This window comes from Scyliorhinus canicula, chromosome 20 (assembly GCF_902713615.1).
Source record: "Scyliorhinus canicula chromosome 20, sScyCan1.1, whole genome shotgun sequence".
NCBI lineage: Eukaryota > Metazoa > Chordata > Chondrichthyes > Carcharhiniformes > Scyliorhinidae > Scyliorhinus > Scyliorhinus canicula.
The window spans coordinates 29,247,174-29,269,691 of NC_052165.1; the positions used below are offsets into that span (position 1 = coordinate 29,247,174).

Genomic DNA, 22,518 nt, shown 5'->3' on the forward strand with positions numbered 1-22,518 from the left:
TTCAAAAATATAAATTGTACTGAAGTTTTTAATTGAGTAAACACCGGCATACCTCTCTTCAAATTTAAGTATTTTGGCATTGGGCGCATCAGCGACTGGCACAGAGCAGTCAGCATGGGTGATTTTTTCCTGAATCTTATTTGCCTCTTCAATAGGCGGTAACACAGATGGTTGCTTTGTTGCAAGATCAAAAGGGAAATTGACTGCAGCTGCCTCTGTCTTGGTATCAGTCATTGTATCTCCAATTTCTTCGATAGCAACTCTTATCAGGGGTTTCTTGTAAAGAACATATAAAATAAACAAAGACAAATTAAATGTATGGCATTGTGATGAGACTTGGTCAACTAAAAATTTAACCTGAACACACAATGACAATAATCTTCCCTACAATTACAAGAGGGAAGACATTTTTATACTGCACTGATGCAAGATACTTCAATCTTCGGCAAAAATGTCCAACCCCTTGTTATCCTCATTATAAAAGCCTATTCTTTTAGTAAAGCAATCTCAATTAACCTCAATTATTAACTTGGTTACATCTTCAAGGAATTCTAATTTGTACATTAACACACCCCTTTGTCTCATGTCCATGACACCTTTGTCAATCTCTCCTATGCTCCAACCTATCCCTGTCCTTCTATTCTTCCCCACCTCTTCCACTTGCCTCTCCAACTCTAGAATTCATTCTATTTTCACCCCCTTTCAGTTCTGAACGATAGACTTAAAACAATAATTCTGTTTCTCCCCACAGATGATGGCAGACTTGCTGAGTTTGCCCAGCATGCTCTGTCTTTATTTCAGATTTCCAGCATCCGCGGTATTTTGTTTTCATATAATTTATAAGTTTCTGGATTAAACTGGTAGCTCGAGCTTCTCACAATACACTTTGTCTCCTTTAAACTCCCAGGACAATAAGTTTCAGTTTCAAAAACCACCTCCAGACGTGTTCGAAAGAATTGAAATCATTTTAATTGAAAATACTAAACTGGTACAGTATATGTATTAATAATTCAGAGAAAAAAACTTATTGTATCAATCTCCTTACTCAGCAACATTTATTGCTGATATTTGAATTAAACAAGTATATTTTACTATCAGGTGATGGGAGTAATTTTTATTGGTGGGTCTATAAATACATCTCCATGCTGAACAGATTCTGGTCAGCAGAGTGAACTGCCATAGTTTAGGGACAAATACAATATTGAGTGATCAGGTCGACTTTCCAGCAAATTTGGTGAAAGATACACACAAGATTACAAGGAATACGAAATAGGAATTAGGATAGGTCATCTGGCCTTTCAAGCCTGTGCCACCAATCGATAAGATCATGGCCTTTCTTCTACATCAACTCCACATTCTTGCATTGCCTCTCAAGTTCCTTAGTACCAACAACAGCTGAGGTCCAAGTACTAGTCCTTTTAAGCACCCTGCCACCTACAGCCCGCCAACCTGAAAATGTCCTGTCTATTCCTATTTGGTCCATTAATCAATCCTCACTCCATGATAATACATTGCCCCAATCAACATTCCCTCTAATAGTTTTGAAGCTTGCATCATTTAAGTGTGTGGGCCTTTCAAAGCTTTTGCATTACCGCAAAGTGATAGCTAGCTTGTGCTCGGCCTGTATGGGAATTTCCAAGTTGTTGCCTCAGTTGTGCGGCAGCACAACTGAAGGAAAATTGCCCCAATCCCATGATTTATAATTTTATGTAGTAACCTCATGCAATAGCCTTGTTTTCTTTATACATCCTTTCTTACATTATGAGGTTATGTTTGCTACCTTCCAAATGAAGGCTGATCTAGAATCTAAAAATTCAGGTAGTTGAAAAACAAAGTTTTACACTCTCTCTGCAACTACCCCCTTTAAAACTGTAGGGTGCAAGCTATCAAGTCGAGGAGTTTCGTCACCACTCAACTCTGACACTATTTCTTATGCGGATTTAAATTCCTCGTTCTTGCTATATCCTTGGTTATTTTTGGAATGTTTTTGTCTTTTTCAGCATTTGTTTAATGTCTGTGATTTCCATATTCTCTATTACAATTTAATGTCTCTGCCGCGATTAGATCCACTTTTACAATCAGGCATCCACTTTTACGATCACTAACCCCTTCCTACACTCATACCTATAAAAACAATCTCTTGCTATACTACTCACATAATCTTTTCTCTTTCCTTATCAATTTCTTAGCCTGCTCTTGCTGAATTCTTCGTCTACTCTTGCTGAATTATAACATCCTCCTAATCTTCAGATTTACTAATTTCTGGACAACATTTTAACCCTCTAAGGGCAGCACGGTGGCACAGTGGTTAGCACTGTTTCCTCATGGCGCCGAAGACCCGGGTTCGATCCCAGCACCGGGCCACTGCCTGTATGGAGTTTGCACATTCTCCCCATGTCTGCCTGAGTCCTACCGCCACACCCCAAAGATGTGCAGAGTGTGGATTGGACACGCTAAATTGCCCCTTAATTGGAAAAACATTTTAACCCCCTAGTTCCTCATTAGCCATACTTGAAAGGAATGTACATTTGTTGCAAATTGTGATAATTGTTAAAGGCTAAGTATTTAGCATTTAAATAAGTTTAATATAGCCTCTCAATTTACTGAATTTGCCCCTCATAGCTCTGAAGTTTGTTTAGATTCTAGACCCTAGTTTTGGGCTTCAGATCAGTTGCAAGCGCATGTACAATTCATTCTCCCCTAGAGTTCCCTTTGTACATGGATCTAGAAAGCGAGCACATACATTCCAAGAACTCACTATTGTTAGAGGGCCGACAAACTACTCAATGTTTTCGGCCCGTTGCTGTTTCTTAGCTCAATCCAAAAGGGTTGTTCTTGATATTGAGCAAAGATCGTTTCTCTCTACTGCTCTTCCCCGTCCCCTTCATTCCCCCGTCCCCTTCATTCCCCTCCTCCCCTCCACCCCTCCATTCCCCCCTCCCCCCCCCACCTCCCCCTCCCTTCCCCCCCACCGCCCCCTCCCTTCCCTTCCCCCCCCCCCACCTCCCCCTCCCTTCCCCCCAACCTCCCTCCCCCCCTCCCTTCCCCCACCCCAACCCCCCTCCTCCCTTCCCCCCCACCTCCCCCCTCCCTTCCCCCCCACCTCCCTTCCCCCCCCACCTCCCCCCTCCCTTCCCCCCCACCTCCCCCCCCCCTTCCCCCCCACCTCCCCCCTCCCTTCCCCCCTCCCCTTCCCCCCCACTTCCTTCCTCCCCCACACCTCCCCCTCCACCTGCCCCTCCCCTCCCTCCCACCCACTCTTCTCTTCCCCCCCACTCTTCTCCCCCCCCACTCTTCTCCCCCCCCACTCTTCTCTCCCCCCCACTCTTCTCTCCCCCCCCCACTCTTCTCTCCCCCCCCCACTCTTCTCTCCCCCCCCACTCTTCTCTCCCCCCCCCCCTCTTCTCTCCCCCCCCCACTCTTCTCTCCCCCCCCCCTCTTCTCTCCCCCCCCCTCTTCTCTCCCCCCCCCCACTCTTCTCTCCCCCCCCCCACTTCTCTCCCCCCCCCCACTCTTCTCTCCCCCCCCCACTCTTTCTTCCCTCCCCACTCTTTAACAAAGTTAAAATATATCCATCTTGCATAGAAAATTGGATTAATATAAATTACTGCAGTGATCACGTGTAGCTTTTGACATTGTAAAGGACTACATAGTGAAAAGGAAAGACTGCATTTAGCATACACAAGAATAATTAATTTTAAGCTAATTCTGAGCCTATATTTAAATGATCAATTAGTTGTGCATTTGTATTGCAAAAAAGTCCACTTGGATTGTTGTGATTTTAAAACATGCATTGCAATTAATTTTGTGAATAAAAATGTTAATCTCAGGGAAGGAAGGCAGGAAGGAAAGAGAGAAAGAAACAGAAATTTGAATTTACAGAACACCTCTCAAAACACAGAACAGTCCAGTGCTTTAAAGGTGCTTGAAAAGAGACTTGAACCCACAACCTTTTGACTCAAGAGGAGAGAATGCTATCATTAGCTGATGCTCACACCTTATTTCGGGATTTAATTCCATATTTAACTGATACAATCTTGGGGTGGGTTAATCATCACTATTAAACTGACAGAGCAGAAAAAAAATAATGAAAATGGTGATTGTATCTTGGGTTCGGCAAGACCTTTGCCTCCATCCTATTATGATAGTCAGTGACCAACATTAGAGATTTCTCTACCTCCCTCTTCTGCTAAAAGTTGCAAAAGCATCAAGTTGTTGTCAATAAAGAACCTGATTGTCTGTACCACAAGACTAGGCAAGTTGTCTCGAATGTAAATTAATATGCAAATATTTTTCCAGTTCCTCAACGTTTAATATTTTATAAGCAAGTCAACTGATTGTAGCTAATTTCCACTATTGACATCCATGGAAATAAAAAAGGAAGCTCCATAAAATAAAGGTGGCGCTACCAAAGTTAACTGCAACTGATTGATAATCCTACCAATAATTCCAATAACCAGTGCCCACGGTACAGGTTTCCAGTTCACACCGGCATTAGACATGTCCTAACATTTTTAGAATGTTATGTACACACAAACATAAGAAAATTCAATAATATCCCTGCCAACAAAGCTCATCCAACTAGTATCAACTCTACCTTTTCAAACATCACCAGTCTCATGTCTCCACCTTAGTTTTGCAGGTAAAAATAAATAATAGTACATAAATCTAGTACAGTCATTGTTTTTTAGATTTTCTTTTGCCAATTTAAATTTATCATCTCATCCTAATTCCCCTACTTAATTTGAAACAGCATTTTAAGTTCCCATTAGCTGGACAATTTAGTGCTCTTTGCATCACTGCAAAGTCAGACTCAATCACTGTCTTCTGGACTGCAAAGCTAGAGCTTCTTTCATTTCCTTTTCTTAAAGCCTATATTCTTTACAATTGGGATTAATCTTGGTTGTCCTTCTCAGCACCCTCTCTGATGCATGTATATATAGATTCATTTTCTTTAAACACCCTTATTTGCCAATTTGCTCAAACCATGTTAGTCGAGGAAAGTCAGAATGTAAGAATGCTGTTTTCACAAAACACTCAAGCTAGCAAGACCAATTGTATTTTGTAACACCAATCCTACTTTTTCCACAAAGAAATTAAAATCTGTGAACAGTTTTGCTTCAATTGGACTCACTGCTGATTCATGTTTAAATGCAACGCAACATTTTAATTTCTCCAGTGACATTTTTAAAATCCTTATTTCTTCTGTTTTTCCCATTCATCCCTAATAGATTTTGTTTTCTCAGCTCACCCACGCCTGCCATAAAATGATTTACCATGGTGGGATTTGAGCCTGAAACCTCTAAGTTTGTAGATTAACAGTTCAGTGACGTCCATCACAAGATAACAGATTTTTATTTCAGAAGTGCAAAATGCCTTGGAATATGTCAGTCAAGTAACTATTCCCCAAGAGGACCTGGGTAGCACACATCAGTTGTTCAATCAAATCAAAATGCCCAAATTGCGCACAATTGTATCTTTGCCAACTGTCTATTTACATATTTTTCAACAAACAGCAGTTTTCTAGATTGCAAACCCTAGCCTAGATGGGCACCCAACTCCTCAGCAGTGATTCTTTTCAGATTTCTAAGGTTCACAGCAGCACGGTTCCACAGTGGATAGCACTGCTGCCTCATGTCGCCGATTTCCCAGATTTGATCCCGGCTCTGCGTCACTGTGTGTGGAATTTGCATATTCTCCCCGTTTTTGTGTGGATTTCGCCCCCACAACCCAAAAGATGTGCAGGGTAGGTGGATTGGCCATGCTAAATTGCCCCTTGATTGGAAAAAATGAATTGGGTACTCTAAAATTATTTATTTTAAAGATTTGTACGGTTCAATGCACCTCCTGTCATAACCGCAGACACTAAAGCTTGAAAGAAGAAAAACATTTCTCAAGTCTTCTGTTCCATTGCCAAAATATTATTATAGCAGCATTACTATGAAGACACTTCAAGTATAAGTCTAGTACAGTCTGTACATCTGCAAGAACATTAACAGTAAAACTGAAGTTTCCAGCAGTAGTGTAAACTGTTTTAACAAAAGGTAAGTGCTATTGATTTTTGCAGTAGGCAGCTTTGTTGTAACTTGGATACAGGATGATTCAACTATCAATTTAAGTACGGTGTCTCCTGCCAATGCAATCTGCCCGTCTGCATAGATGTCACTCTGTTGCGCCCAACCTGCCAAAAAGCCTCCTCATGGAAATATATTTCATTAACGTGAAAATATAAATATGAAAACAAATATCGCTCTGGCCCTTCAACAAGAGCATCCCACTTAATTGTACAGCACAAAATAGATAAGAGTGAGTGCCAGAGTGAGTTAGGGCCATCAGAGGTAGATGGTCAAAGTATCGGTTTCAAAAACCTTGTAAAGTCTTGTATCAGAGATAAACACAGTATTAATCTCACACTCTGAGCAGTGCCAGCGAGGGTTTTAAAAAGTCCCATTTTTAACCCTTCTTTGCCTGTTGTGATCTCTAGATTGCAGACAGAAATATTTTTAGTTTGTAAACAGTAAACATGGTGGAGAAACTAAAGAACTGGGCATGCGGGGCATAGGCAGCAAACTCAGCCAAATTTAGGACATCAAAATGGGAAACAGACTGCCATTACTGTGTAGGGTGCCCCAAAATACAGCTGGAGAGAAATATCAGGGTTGGCAAACTAACGTTTAGTGATGTAAAAGCAGCAAACAGAATTACCAAGGCACTTTAAAATGTGAGCATGAGCATTTACGATCAGGACTATAGATGCACAATATTAATTTAACTGAATCCAATTTATCTGGAGTAATGAAGATAAATTGATTTAGACTTTCAAACTGAAAGAGACCACATAGCAGGAAGAAAGAAACCCTTCTTGCATTTTACCACAATAGAACAGTTAAATCCCAATTACTTCAGTGAAAAAGACGCTTTGCAAAATGGTTTGTTACCTAGCAACATAGACAATATACACAAATAAATTGATTTTTTTTATGCAGAGGCAAATCACTGTGGTAGCTCAATTTCTTTTGGCAGCATGAATGCTAGCTGCAGAGGACATGGTGGCAAAATCACTGGGTTCCATGGACCAGCTATTGTCCCTGGCTGAAAATCACATCGGACATTGTTGCTCTGTGTTGGGACTAAATTCTGTATTCCCAGTGGGAATTTCTAGGCTTGGGATAAATCAGGAATTCTCACTTGCAGCAAAGTGTCCAATCTGATAAGGTGCAGTATCAGAAGTTCCTATGTCCATAAAAAACTGCAGGCCACTAAGAAAGTGCAGCGTCTATGAACTTTGTTGTGTAGAGTGGGTAAGTCGGAGAGAGAGAGTGTGAGAGTGAGTGTGAGAGTGAGAGTGAGAGTGAGAGTGAGAGTGAGAGAGAGAGAGCACATACTTTAATTCCAATAATCTCCATTTTTCCCTGCTTGCATAAATCAAAAACCTCGTCACGTATTGCAGGAATGAAAGAAAGCAGCCTGGAACAAAAGGCACATCATGAAGGGTAATTTTATAAGTACATTTTTGATGCACTGTTTCCATGTTGGGTAGCTTTCGATAATTCTCAGCAATCTATTTGCTGTGCAAGTTGTGTGTTCTGTGCACATCAAAGTTGGCCCATGTGCACTCATAATGCATGCATATAGAACATCCAATAAGGATGGATACCTTTGAAACTAAACTTGGATGGTTTAAGACTTACAGTAGATCTTAGATGGGGTGGTTTATCGACTGGTTTGATTACTCTCCGACCTTCTTTGTTTTCTGAAGATTTCTGGTGGGTGGCGACCCCTTGCAAAGTCAATTCCTTAAACATGAAAGATAAATATTTGAAGTTTACATTACCAACCAATTGGGTTTTACAACAATCCTGACAATTTGCTTGGCCATGCTTTCTGATGCAAGCACAGATTAACTGAACTGAATTCAGGTTCACAATGTGGTCTGCTGGGATTTAAATTCAAACTTGAGAGTCTAGTTCAATTCTTAAGTCTTCTGTCAAAAAATAAACTTGGTTTTTCTCTTTGTAATTTTGTTTCAACCTACCTACTTTGCATGTTCCTGGACAATAGGGGCTTTTCACAGTAACTTCATTTGAAGTCTACTTGTGACAATAAGCGATTTTCATTTCATTTTTCATTTTCAATTCTTACCGTTATAATTAAAGACTTGATCAATGCACAGCAAACTCTCAGCCTGCCAACTTGGGAATTACATAGAAACATAGAAAATAAAAGCAGGAGGGGGCCATTCAGCCCTTAGAGTTTGATCCGCCATTCATTGTGCCCATGGTTGATCAAGTTCAATACCCTGATCCCACCTTCAGCCTACCCCCCATGACCCTTGATCCATTTAGCCCCAAGAGCTATATCTAATTCTTTCTTGAAATTACACAATGTTTTGGCCTCAACTACTTTCTGTCGTAGCAAATTCCACAGATTCACCACTCTGGGTAAATTCTCCTCACCTTAGTCCTGAAAAGGCTTCCCCTTATCCGCAAACTATGACCCCCAGTTCTGGACTCCCCCACCATCAGGAACATTCTTTCTGAATCTACCCTGTTTAATCCTGTTTCGGGTGGCATGGTGGCAAAGTGATTGGCACTGCTGCCTCAAGCCGCCGAGGACGCGGGTTGAATCCCAGCTTCAGGTCACTGTCCGTGTGGAGTTTGCATATTCTCCCCGTGTCTTCGTGGGTCTCACCCCCACAACCCAAAGATGTGCAGGGTAGGTGGACTGGCTACTCTAAATTGCCCTTTAATTGTAAAAAAAAATAATTGGGTACTCTAAATTTACAAATAAAAAAAGAAGGTTCCCCTCTCACTAAACTCCAATGAATATAATCCCAAGCAACTTAAGTCTCTCCTCATATGACAGTCCCACCATCCCAGGAATCAGCCTGGTAAACCTTTGCTCCTCTCCCTCCATAGCAAGAACATCCTTCCTCGGATAAGGACATCAAAACTGCACAGAATACTCCAGGCATGGCCTCACCAATGCCCTATACCTACACAATTGCAGTAAAATTAGTTAATTCTGTTTCTAATGAATTTGAAGCATTATCATTTTCACCAGTCAACATCTTGTATTTATATAGCATGTTTAGCATAATAAACTGTCCCATTGTGAAATAAAATATGGCATCAAGCCAGAGAATTTAGGTCAGGTGACCAAAGAGGTAGGCTTGATGTTTTGAAGTGAGCTTATCTGCTGATCATGCTTAACTGTTCTCCTTCTTGTCCAACAATATCTTATTCATAATCCTATTTCTATTCTGATTAAATAGATTTAACCGAATACTGCTGCCCGTGTTCACATTCGCAAAGCAGTTATTTTAAAATATAGTGAACATACAGTCAGAAATTAGGAGTAGGCCACTCGGCCCCTTCAGCCTACTCCGGCATTCAATTAGATTATAAATTGTAACCTGAATCCCACAATCTTGCCTACCCCCATAACCTTTCATTCCCCCCCCCCCCAATCTTGTTGATCAAGAATCCGTCTAGCTCTGCCTTAAAGATGGACAGCACGGTAGCATGGTGGTTAGCATAAATGCTTCACAGCTCCAGGGTCCCAGGTTCGATTCCCCGCTGGGTCACTGTCTGTGTGGAGTCTGCATGTCCTCCCCGTGTGTGCGTGGGTTTCCTCCGGGTGCTCCGGTTTCCTCCCACAGTCCAAAGATGTGCGGGTTAGGTGGATTGGCCATGCTAAATTGCCCGTAGTGTCCTAAAAAGGTTAAGGGAGGGTTGTTGGGTTACGGGTATAGTGTGGATACGTGGGTTTGAGTAGGGTGATCATTGCTCGGCACAACATCGAGGGCCGAAGGGCCTGTTCTGTGCTGTTCTATGTTCACAGATTCTCCCTCCACTGCTTTTTGTTTCAATTGGGTTTCAAGTGAGTTTCAGACTCACGGCCCTTAGACAGAAATTCTCCTAATCTCGGTCTTAAATGAGTGACCTTATTTTTGAACAATTACCCCTAGTTCTAGAAATGAAACAGTGGCAAGAGTGATCATTTTCTTGTAAATAAAAGTGGATGTTGCATCCACTGAGTGGGCCAAAGAGGCGGAGTTGGGCGGACCTTCTTGTTCTGCTCCAGCCAGTCACATCCATTGGGGCCCAAATTATCCTGAGGCGAGACCTCAGCTCTCATCTGGGGAGAAAGTCCCACTGCCAAGAGCTCCCAGTATTGGCCACCACTCCTGCACCCAGCCACCAGAAATGATTGTTTCTGGAGATGGATGCAAAGTACATGGGCTGGGTTGCCAGTCCCCTACAAAGAGGGGTGGGGAGGGGGGGAGACAGGGTGGATGGGGCAGGGGAGGTGGGCTTGTTTGAAGCTTGGAGGGTATATCTTATTTAAACAGGGGTCTTATAAGGGAGGCAACTCACCACTTTTCCACCGGAGGCCCAAGCAGTTTTATCTGTGGGTTTATGACCCATCACTTGATTCAGCTGACCGCATGTGAAATAGAAATAAGAGCAGAGATAGGGGGCGGGATTCTGCGTTGGCTGTTGTCGAAATTGAGAAAGGCGATCGAGTGGAGAATTGGTTCAGATGCCAAAATAGCGGCAGGCACCAATTTGATGCCAAATCGCAATTCTCCAGCACCTCGACAGCGGCGCCAATGCGTCCCCGGAAAGCACGTATAGTAGACACCATTTGTATATCATTAGGTGGCCTGACCCAGTATTCTCCGGGGCTTCTGTGATTCCCCGCCTCTGATGGGCCAAGTTCCTGATGGCGTGGTTCATTTTTGCTTTTACAAATCGTGAAACCAGAGGGGCAGCTGCTGAGAGAGAGGGGTCAAGGAAGGTGTCCAACATTGGCATAATTTGATGAGTTGTGCTGCTCGCCAGGGCCTTCAGTCAGGGCCGGGAGGAGTAGTGGGGAGTTGCCAGGTGGGCTGTGGGGTCAGGATGGACGGGCACGGAACACCATTGCTGCAGCCAGCAAGGCAGCCATGCGGCTGCGCACATCGCTAACAGCCTATTTTGGACAGTGCGACGGGTCTTATAAGTGTCGCCCCAGGGCGCACCCCTGGGTGACCTCTGGCCCCAGCCAATCCATCAGCTGTATGGGTGCGCTCCAGCACATCCAGTGCCATCTACTTGGCTGGGATGTGTGTGTGTAGTGATTGTAACGTGTATGTGCGGCTGCAGCTCATCAGCTTCCAGAGTGTCAATCACAAAACCGGCAAATTCCACACCGTTTTTCATTGGAATTGATTGTGTTCCATGTGGCACCGGGCTAGCCCCTCAACAGTAGCGGAATCGGTTCAGGTGCGGTGCCGGTTTTTCTGTTATAAAAGTTCACAAGAGTCTCAGAATCAGAGAATCCCGCCCAGGAAGGGGTCCTTAAATGACTATTAATTGGTCATTTAAGGGCCTTATTTGGCGCAATGACAGGCAGGCCATCTGACATCTCCTCCGCTGCTCATAAAACTGCAACATGGGTCGGGGCAGAGGCAGCCAATAGGTGTTGGGAAATAGTTGTTCATAGCAAACCCTCCACCAACAAACCTGATTGGGAGTGTCAAATTCTGCCTGTGAGATCTAGAGTTTTCAACAGATCCAGCAGATTTCTAATCATATTATTCTTTGCTCCTTATTTTACTATAACAGGTGCTGGCTCCAAAATGCTCCTATTAAATCAGTTTGTTCGCCCATATGAACAAGACTACTGAATACTTTTATATTTACCTTGTTAATTTTTTCAAGTTCAGTTAATGCTTGCTTGTTTCCTGGTTCCAACAACAGCACCATTTCAAAATCTAACACAAAAATTTAAAAAAAGACAACACAAAGACTGTTAAAATCACTGATATCCAATGAAGTCAAGGGAACAATCTTCTTTGTTCAGTCAGGCGAGCACAAAGTATTACTCGCTTGGGCAACAGAAATTAGCCATAGTCCACAAAGGACCACAGGCATTGCTCTCCATTAGAAAGAGACAATTGGTTATGTGGCTTCGGGGACAGCACTCTGTATACATGGGCTAAGGGAAGGGGCAAGGCTTTAAAGAACTACCACAGCTGGTACAGGGATTCAACCTGTGTGGTTGGCATCATTCTGCATTACACTCTTTCCATCTAGCCAACTGAGCTAAATGACCCCCATCATTCACGGATAAATATTCAGTTCAATATTTAAAAAAATAAATTTAGAGTAACCAATTATTTGTTTCCAATTAAGGGGCAATTTAGCGTGGCCAATGCACCTACCCTGCACATCTTTGGGTTGTGGGGGTAAGACCCACGCAGACACGGGGAGAATGTGCAAACTCCACATGGACAGTGACTCGGAGCTGGGTCCTCTGCGCCATAGGCAACAGTGCTAACCACTGCACCACCATGCTGCCCATATTTGGTTCAATAGTAATAAGTAAAACAAATGAAGCAAAATATTACCCAAAATAGTTGTTATACTTGTATGAAATGCTGCTTCAGACTAGAACAAAAAAAAATTTAAAAATTAAAATTCATGGGCATAATAGCAAACACCACTGATTATACTTCAACCACTGGGCTGAGTATAACATACAATGTTCATAAAATATGAGACATGGGAAAGATTATGTTTTCATTCTATTAGAGATAAAAAACAATTATTCGCCTGAATGATTTATCATCATGCATTTACAATTCTAAGCTGATTGGTTTAGATTATTTCATTAAGTGCTCAGGCAGTTTAAAAGAAACACAGTTACAGAAAAAGATACGAATGTTAATGCAGAGCCAAGGGGACATTCAACTCTTCAAAATGTAATCAGAATTTAGACTTTGGTAAGAGCTCTGTGCAGGTGTCATACTGTATACACATTAGTCTTTTTAGACTACATTTGGACAGCTGTGTGAACAGGGAAGTGTACAAAAGCTTCTGTCAGCCTCCATTACTCAAAATTATACCAATTTGAGGAACAGGTGGAAAATAACAATATATTATAAAGCATTTCTCCTCATCCAAGAATTAAATCCTACCCCATCATCCTAACCCCACCAGCCTTGATTACCTGCTGTTTTTTGTTCAAAATAATAACCAAATGTAAAGTTACAAATGGAACATGATTTTCTCCAACAAAAATTTTTGTTTAAAAATTCTGTTCTGCAAACTTTGTACCAATCTCACCTTCTTTCGCTTCCTTCAGCTTCCCTAGGCACATTTGGGCAGTTCCTCTTCGAGCAAATGCTTTGGAGTAAGTATTATCCAGTGAGATTGCCTGGCTACAGTCAGCTTCTGCCTCTGAAAACCTAAAATATTTATAACTGGCTCAGAGCTGTCATGAACAATTGGTTTTGGAAACATACCGCTTTCATTAACGTCACATTAGAAACATAATGCATAAGCCAAGGTAGTCAATTTCAGTGCTTCACACATTTCATTTCAATACTCTGGGGCGGCACGATGCAGAGTGGTTCGCACTGTTGCCTCACAGCTCCAGGGACTCGGGTTCGATTCCGACCTCGGGTGACTGTGTGGAGTTTACACATTCTTCTCGTGTCTGCATGGCTTTCCTCCCACAGTCCAAAGGTATGCAGGTTAGGTGGATTGGATATGCTAAATTGTAGGGTTACAAGCATAGAGTGGGGGATTGGGCCTAGGTATGGTGCTCTTAGAGGGTCGGTGCAGACTCAATGGGCCGAATGGCCTCCTTCTGCACTTTCGGGATTCTATGATTGTGTTTATATCGTCTTGTTCACTGTGCGATGACACACGTGCTTCGGGAAAACCTGTATTTTCTTTTGGGGTGGTCCCTTTGAAGGCCACAATGAAACTGAGAGCATTCTAAATGGAGGCAATTGGTTCTCTGGGGGTAAGGTTGTTAAATGTCCAAGTAGTTTGCACGTGACCCATGGTTGCTACTGGGATGAAAATCAATAAACAAAGGGTAGATACACAACTAATTGCAGATCGAACTACCCTACAGTTCAGAGCAGATCTTGGTTAAAAAGCAGAGAGAATACTCAGAACCGAACAGAAAATGGGTGTGGTATGTTTGATATAGTTAGAAAGCACAGAGATTAAGACAAGGGAGAACAGTGATTGTGGATGGGACAAGATCCCCACTGCTGCTGTTACTATTTTTCCACAGCCAAACAGAGTTTAGAAGTCGGAGAAGGGAGTCTCTGGAGGTTCTATGCTATCAAGACTGTTGTGGACCTGTAAGAAGGTTCTGCAGAGGTGTACTGTTTGGGTGTCAAATGCACCCGGGAACTCCGGATGGAACATGGCTGCCGGTGAAACAGATTCACTGAAGGGTCAAATCCATTGACAGTGTAGTGAGAGATCTTAGAGGCCAGAGGTGAAGTAAAAATAGACTGCTGAGCTTGCACATGGTGCCACAATTGTACAACAAATGCTTATAACAAGTAGAGGCATATCTTTATTGCATCAACTATTTAGTGAAATTTACCTTTTGATTTGAAGTATAATTTGTCTGCTAATCAATGTTTGAATTGCACTGATTTTTGATTCATTACAGAAAGTTTTAAAAAGTGAAATCCTGTCCATCGGTTAACTTTCTGTTGACGTCACGGGGATTCCTTTCTTTTAAAAAGTTAACCGTTTCTACAGACTTGCAACAACTTTATAAGGCACAATTTATTGGCATGTTTTATAAAGCTGGAAATATAATTATAATAGAATTTAAACTGTAATCTAGTGACTATTGTGGTCCTCAAAACTACAAGACAAGCTTGGCTTCAAACTCTGGGTAGTATTTAACATAGGTGACGGAGCTCCAAATTGCCTCCTTTGGGAAATTAAGTGCCCAGTAGATAACGGTGGTCTTCTCCAGGAGAGAAGGGTGGCAAGAAGGGTTCAGCAGCAAGAGCAGGGGTTGGCTCTCAGCAAGCATCCTTCTCAGGGGCCACAAGAAAACCCGACATGGTTTTGCTTTTCAGGTTTCCCTGGAAGTTTCCCACCCGATGATTGAATACCATGGCTCATTGAAGGGCATCAATTGGTAGCAGAATGGGAAGGTCTTTCACACGTTTTCCTGTCCAAACCCAATCAGGTCAGAGGAGGGAAAGCATGTGATTCCCTACCCAGCATCCTCCCATCCAATTAAATGCCCTCTCCTTCCAACTTTGTCTCAGGATAGAGCATAAAATTCCGCCCTATGGGGCAGCACGGTGGCGCAGTGGTTAGCCTGCTGCCTCACGGCACCGAGGTCCTAGGTTCGATCCCGGCTCTGGGTCACTGTCCATGTAGAGTTTGCACATTCTTCCCATGATTGCGTGGGTTTCACCCCCACAATCCAAAGATGTGCAGGGTAGGTGGATTGGCCACGCTAAGTTGCCCCTTAATTGGAACAAAAATTAATTGGGCACTCTGAATTTTAAAAAAGATTCTGCCCCATGGTTCACTACAATGGACAAATTTAAACGTGCATGTGGTGTGACTAAAATCTGTCTTGCTCGGGTCAAAGGTTATACAAATTGTTGCTTCGTACAGAACATTGAATATTGATGAAAAAGGAGACATGCTTTTGAAGCTTTTCACCTTGTACTCATCAGAAAGATTCACAAGAATATCAAATCTCTAGGGACCAGCAATTTATATTGCATGAGAAGGTGGTGCTGATTGGTTGGCAAGTGGGTTCTAGTTGGTAGAAGTGTTGCCAGAGAATGCAACAGGAAACACTTAACTGCCAAGCTTTTGTTTAAATTTAAACCAGGCAGGTCAACTCCCATTGTCATGGCATTGCCACAGGGAAATAATTAATCACTCCTCATTGTGCCAAAACAAACAAAAAGCATTGCCCAATCACAGCATCCAACATTAGATGTGATTCCGTGTTCTGAGCTTTGCAATTACAGATTGAATTTCAATGCCGGTGTATGTAGGCCACATGACTAGGGGATCGCATCAAACATCACATCCCTTGAGCTGCTCATAAAATGTGACACATAATTAATTAAATTCAGTGATACCCTGCACCTCCAAAACCAAACTTACTTTTCAAGCTTAAGATAAGCCATGGCCCGGTTTGCTGGTAAAAGTGCATTGGTCCCATCTGCTACCATCCCTCTGGTATAGCATTCAATTGCTTCTAGATATTTTCCTTCCTTAAAATACTCATTGCCCTGTAATGAAAGCAGTAAATTTAGAAGTTGAAAGCTATATGATTTAGAAGATCATTTTTAACACTGGGAATGAGCAGAATTAGCATGATTTTTAAAACTGTATAATAGCTGTCACTTTCGAAGGATGCTATTAAACACTATAACTCTGCCTAGGCTTTCCTATAATTTTAACTGTCACAACAAGGTCAATGGACAGGTAGGGGGTAGGTTAGCAGAGCTGGATTACACTGTGCACTTGTGATTTTGTTATGTTACCATCAGCCTGAAGCCAGCATAATTATTTGACCTCTTTACCAGTGCAGATTTAGCACTCATGAATCAATGCTTTCCACTGCAAATCAGAAAAGAAAAAATGATTTGAATTATATAGCCTTTACGACCACCATAAATAATCTCAAAGCGCTAAATTAAGTACTTTTTGAAGTGTAGTTACTTTGAAATGTAGGAAACTCTGCAGCCAGTATGCACATAGCGAACTCCCACAACTAACCATGTGATGATAATGACCAGATAATCTGTTTTAACAATGTTGATTGTGGGATAAACATTGGCCAAGACCCCAGATATTTCCCTGATCATCTTAGAAATACAGCAATGGGATCTTTTACATCCACCCGAGGCAGATGGGACCTCTTTCTAGTGTCTCATCTGAAGGATAGCAACTCAGAACGTACAGTACTCTCTCAAAATGGAATCAGAGTGTCAGCCTTGACTTGTGCTCAAGTCCTGAATGGAACTTGAACTGTGAACTCTATGACTCAGAGGTGGGTGTACTACCAACTGATCTACAGCTGACACTACACCAAACTGCAGTCAATGTCTGAAGGGTCAGTGATGAAAAAGTTAACTGTGTGCTGCCTGACCTGCCTAGTCTTTCCAGCATTATTGGATTCTATTTCTAAGCTAACTAGCCCAAACACAAATTCAGCAAAACCCAGGCATTATGGTTGCCTGACCAGTTAACCCTAGCCATATCTGTATCTGATTCCAACTGGCATTTGGAACCATTTGAATTATGAGGCACAGACATACCAAGTCTTTCTCAAAAATTGCCTGCTGTTTCGCTTGTGATCCAGTCAGTTTCTCTTCATCATTGGTATCCATTTCCTCAATTTTGTTCAATTGATTTGGATCGTTACCGTACTGCTCGGACGCTAAAGCCTGAGAAGAACGACAAGTACATTTTTTCAATTTACATAAATCCACATGTAATAAAACATGAGAAAATAAAAGACAACTCAAACTGCCAACTCTACTTAAACTGCCATGAGGGAAGGAGAACTATTGAAAAAACTGTGCGGGTGCCAGTCAATGGTCATCAGCCCTCCATGCTTATGGAACCACTGTAATAAAAAAGGTATTATTTATATTTCACAGAGGTTTTTAAACACAAGAAAGCCATCTATGTTATCGTTCTGTATCAAAGAATACATTCCTGTTGGTTATTGTTATGGGCCAGGGTTTAGAGAACCCCAAAGTATATAATGGCATTCACCTGACCCACAACTTTTAATAGATTGTGGTATGGGGAGCACACGGTCCACTCTACAGGTGTGGTACAGCAGAAATGGAAAAGTACTTTTTAAAGCAAAACAATGTTTATTCTATGAACTCAAGTTAACCTTTTTGAAGCATACAGTGTACATCCTCGCAACCATTAACGCAAATACAACCCCCAAAGAATACAACACTAAGTAATCCTTAACTTCCCAAACAACATCCAGAAGACAGATGAAACACCTTTCAACAGGAGCACATTAGGTTTACATTCACTACTGAGAACATTTATAATTCTGAATTCACCAAATGATCAAGAGACAGTCTTTTCATGGCAGAGAGATCAACAGTATACCTGCTGTCTGGCGTCAGCTCCAACACTGAAAACGAAACTAAAACACACCCTGCAGCAAACAGCTTAAAACAAAAGTAAAAAGCAGACAGTCAGCCCAGCTCCACCCACACTCTGACATCACTGACAACCACCCATTTCTTAAAGGTACATTTCTTAAACACCCATTTCTTAAAGGTACTCTCCACATGACAGTTATGCATCATGTGATGTGCAGCTACGCCAACAGCTGGCATTGAACAGAACACCAAATTGATTGTATGAGCAACACCCTTAATAAACCTCTCATCGTGTTTACAAGAATGCAGAGTGTGGGCATGCCCATACCTTTTCTCTTTGCAGCAACAAAGAAATATAACAGAAGAGAAAACTGGACAAATGTGAGGTTATGCATTTTGAGAAGGTTTAATACAGGTAGGAAATATACAGTGAATGAGTATTGACAGTCAGAGAGATCTAGGTGTATAGGTCCACAGGTCACTGAAAGGGGCAACACAGGTGGAGAAGGTAGTCAAGAAGGCATACGGCATGCTTGCCTTCATTGGCCGGGGCATTGAATATAAAAATTGGCAAGTCATGTTGCAGCTGTATAGAACCTTAGTTAGGCCACACTTGGAGTATAGTGTTGAATTCTGGTCGCCACACTACCAGAAGGATGTGGAGGCTTTAGAGAGAGTGCAGAAGGGATTTACCAGGATGTTGCCTGGAATGCAGGGCATCAGCTATGAGGAGAGGTTGAATAAACTTAGTTTGTTCTCACTGGAACGAAGGAGGTTGAGGGACGACCTGATAGAGGTCTACAAAATTATGAGGGGCATAGACAGAGTGGATAGTCAGAGACTTTTTCCCCAGGATAGAGGTCAATTACTAGGGGGCATAGTTTAAGGTGCGAGGGCAAGGTTTAGAGGAGATATACGAGGTAAGTTTTTTAAAAAAAAATTTTTGTATAATAGAGTAGTGGGTCCCTGGAACTCGCTGCCGGAGGTGGTGGAAGCAGGGACGAGAGCGACGTTTAAGGGGCATCTTGACAAATGCATGAATTGGATAGGAATAGAGGAATACGAACCTCGGAAGTGTAGAAGATTTTAGTTTAGACAGGCAACATAGTCGGCGCTTGCTTGGAGGGCCGCAGGACCTGTTCCTGTGCTGTATTTTTCTTTGTACTTTGGTGACAAGGATTACAGAAAAAAAATCAATGAAAAGAGGATTTAATCAACTAACTGTGGGACGTGATTGGGAACAATGGTAGATTCTTGGGAGCGGACACGCACACAGACATCGGGCGAAACACTGCCGCTGGTGCAGAAGGTTTAAACAAATTTTCGATCACAACTGTGAGTAAAACGACCGACAGTTGGAGAAGACTTTCTTGCGTTGAAGTGAGGGGGGTCTGGGTCGCAGGGACCACACACGTGGCTAAACTACATGGGCTACGGGGAATGGGGATATTGAAGTCTGCCGACTCTGTAGGGCCACTACTTGGGGGAAGGGGAAATTAAAATATAATCAGGCAAAAGGGGAAAGAATTCCTAGTTGCTTATTCAAGGGATTGTTTGTGCCATACTTTCTATTAAAAATCGGAAGGGAAGATGATGGACTCGGAGCCGGGATCCAAAAATGGCTAGAAAAACGAGCACCATAGACAAGTTTGGGCAAAACAAATCATTAAAACGGGATGGCTCAGTGAAAATTTGCAGAGATTTTTAAATTATTAACTCAATATTTTGCATAGATCATTATCCACTGCCACTGATTGAAGACTCATTTGCTGGACTTTCTGGAGGACAGAGATTCAGTAAAATTAATCTTTAACAGGGATTTCTGCAGATGAGCGTGGCTGCAGAATCGCAGCCACTACTCACTATTATTAAACACAAAGGAAGTTGTTACAAAATACTTCTTTTGGAATGACATCTGCACCTTCTCTTTCGATCCATGGACCAAAAGTGATTGAATGGAGTACAATATTATTTAGATGACATACTCATCACTGGTTCGAGTAAACAGGAACACATTTGGAAGCAACCTGAAACTGAGTTAAAATCCACAAATTACCCAAGTCATATTATCGACAAAGATGGTTTATGTAAAGAGCTGAAGAAATGTCAGCAATCTTTGAAGCTCCGCTTCCTCAAAATATGACACAATTAAGGTAATTTTTAGGATTGATCAATTATTATGGCAAGTTTGTGCCAAATTTAGCAACATGCTTCAAGTTTTTACACATTTTACTATGTGTTAAACAGGCATGGCACTGGTCAGAAGAATGTGAGAAGGCATACAATTAAGTGTACAATTTCTCAATTGCCATTACAAATCAAGCATGACCCTGAAGAACATTGTCAATATTTTGTATTTCACTCATGGATAGTGTACCTGTGACTTCATCTCAAGTTCAAAGCTTACAAGAACCGATCCACTGATGGGGAAGGTGATCAACTTGGTCCAAAAAGGAACGCTGTCAGCTATTCATAGCAAAAATCCAGATTTTGCACGACATCACATGAATATTTGTACTGACAATACAGAATGGAGTTCTACTGTGGGAAATCCATGTGCTTATTCTTCCTTGCTTGCGCAGTAGAGTCCTTGACCAACTACATGAGGGACATCCTGCTGTGATGAAGATGAAGGAATTGGCACACAGTTATTTTTGGTGGCCAGAATTAGATGTTCAAATTGAAGAGAAAGTTGGGCAATGCCAATCTTCTGTAAAACTAAGGAACACTCCACCATTGGAACCATTACATCCGTGGAAATGGCCTACACAGCCATGGCAGATTATGCTGGTCCACTGGAGGGTCGCATGTTCTTAGTGATTGTGGACGCACGCTCGAAATAGCCACTAGTCATGATAATTAAGTCAACGACGACTTGAGCAGACTATTGAGAAACTAGATGAAATATTCGCAAGATGTGTCACGCCAGAACAGATTGTCAGTGATAGTGTTACTTTAATGGAGTTTGGATTACTTGAAAGGGAATGGCATACACCATATAAAGTCAGCTCCATATCATCCAGCAACAAATGGACTGGGCGAATGTGTTGCGAAATCATTAAAGCGTCAAAGGACAAGGAGAGACATTCTCAAGAAGAGCAAACAAATTCCGCATATCTTATCGGAACATTACACGCTATCACTCATACAGTGCTGTAGTTCAAAAGGAAACTACTCAACCTGATACTTCAGGGATTGTAAAGCACAAATTGCTGGGAGGGAGAAAAATCTCTAAATCTGTAAAAAAAAACCTATTCAACCGTGTAGAGAGTGTCAGCTGGAAGTTATACTACAACAAAAAATAGGTAACAGCTATGATCCTAACAAAGACAGGTCCAATATCATACACCATAGAAACTGATGGTGAGAGTTTGGCGATGTCATGCCGATCAGTTACTTGCTGCACAAAGTGAGCTTGCAGAAAATTCTCAAGATGTTCTACTTTTAGAAGATCTCAAGAGCTATACTTTAGAAAAGAGATCAGAGACAGTTTCTGAGGACTTTTCAGTGCCTATAGGGGCAGATAATGAAAAAACTATTCAAAGAAGTGCCATAGGACACTTCAGAAGGCGCAAGTAGTCAAGTTCAAAAGCTGTCACGGGCGCTGATTTCCTTGATCCTGAACCACACAGGACGCCATCTCCATCCTCTTGCATGCTGCCCCTTCCCCGTCCATTACCCACTTACGCACCATCACTGCGTTGGCAGCCCAATAATACCCGCAAAGGTTGGGCAATGCCAGCCCCCCTACCCTATCCCTGCCCCGTTCCAAGAACACTCTTCTCACCCTCGGAGTCCCATGCGCCCACACAAATCCCGTGATATTTGGGAGAATGTGCAAACTCCACACAGTCACCCAAGGCCAGAATTGATTTGATGCACTTTAATGTCACCTGAAGTGTCCTGGCAAGCCATTCAAGGTTCAACAGTGTGAGAGCTTATACTCCGCCTCTGGCTACGCCCCCAGGAAACGGTATATAGGATAAGGCTCCATGCGGGGAGTACACTTCTCTCGGATGCTGTGCAGTTCTCTGTAGATTAAATTGAGGCACCCTCAATTACGATGCGAGAGCGAGGTCGGTAATCAAAAGGCTTTAATCTATAGAGCACTGCACAGCATCCGAGAGAAGTGTGCTCCCCACATGGAGCCTTATCCTATATACCGTTTCCTGGGGGCGTAGCCAGAGCCGGATTTCTGAACACTATAATAAATTCCATAAAGATATAGGGAGAGAAATAGAAGACAGTAATCCTTTGAAATGGAGATGAATTGCTCTTCCAACAGGACATTAAATCTTCCTGAAGATTCGCCAAAAGTTTCGATATGGTTTGGGGATGTTGCAGAATTCTTTAAACCTGAGAAAATTAAGTTTGCCCTTCGTGGCTCAGACGGGGAGTTCTGGACAAGGTGGAAGCTGTTCACGTCTCTATTTACAGATCTGTTTGTTGCCAGTGGGTAAAAGGAGGCGCGTAGGGGAGATGAGCTGAGGTGAGAGGGAAAAAGGCAAAGATTTGACGGAAACAACAGAAAGCATCTCAAATTAGAAGAAATGTACTTTGCTATTGATTGATTGATATATCCTTATTTTAATAAA

The 22,518-nt window shown here is 42.2% G+C and overlaps 1 protein-coding gene across 1 annotated transcript in view; it reads right to left on the minus strand.

Annotated features, from left to right (window-relative positions):
* Positions 1 to 22,518, minus strand: part of rpap3 (RNA polymerase II associated protein 3) — a 56,671-nt gene that overhangs the window by 18,262 nt on the left and 15,891 nt on the right. Inside the window, exons 7-12 of the mRNA XM_038780439.1 lie at positions 17,108 to 17,236; positions 15,948 to 16,075; positions 13,116 to 13,237; positions 11,691 to 11,761; positions 7,692 to 7,796; positions 53 to 276 (exon numbers count right to left, since the gene is read on the minus strand). Coding sequence (XP_038636367.1) covers positions 53 to 276; positions 7,692 to 7,796; positions 11,691 to 11,761; positions 13,116 to 13,237; positions 15,948 to 16,075; positions 17,108 to 17,236 — 779 coding nt within the window. The remainder of the gene's footprint in view (positions 1 to 52; positions 277 to 7,691; positions 7,797 to 11,690; positions 11,762 to 13,115; positions 13,238 to 15,947; positions 16,076 to 17,107; positions 17,237 to 22,518) is intronic.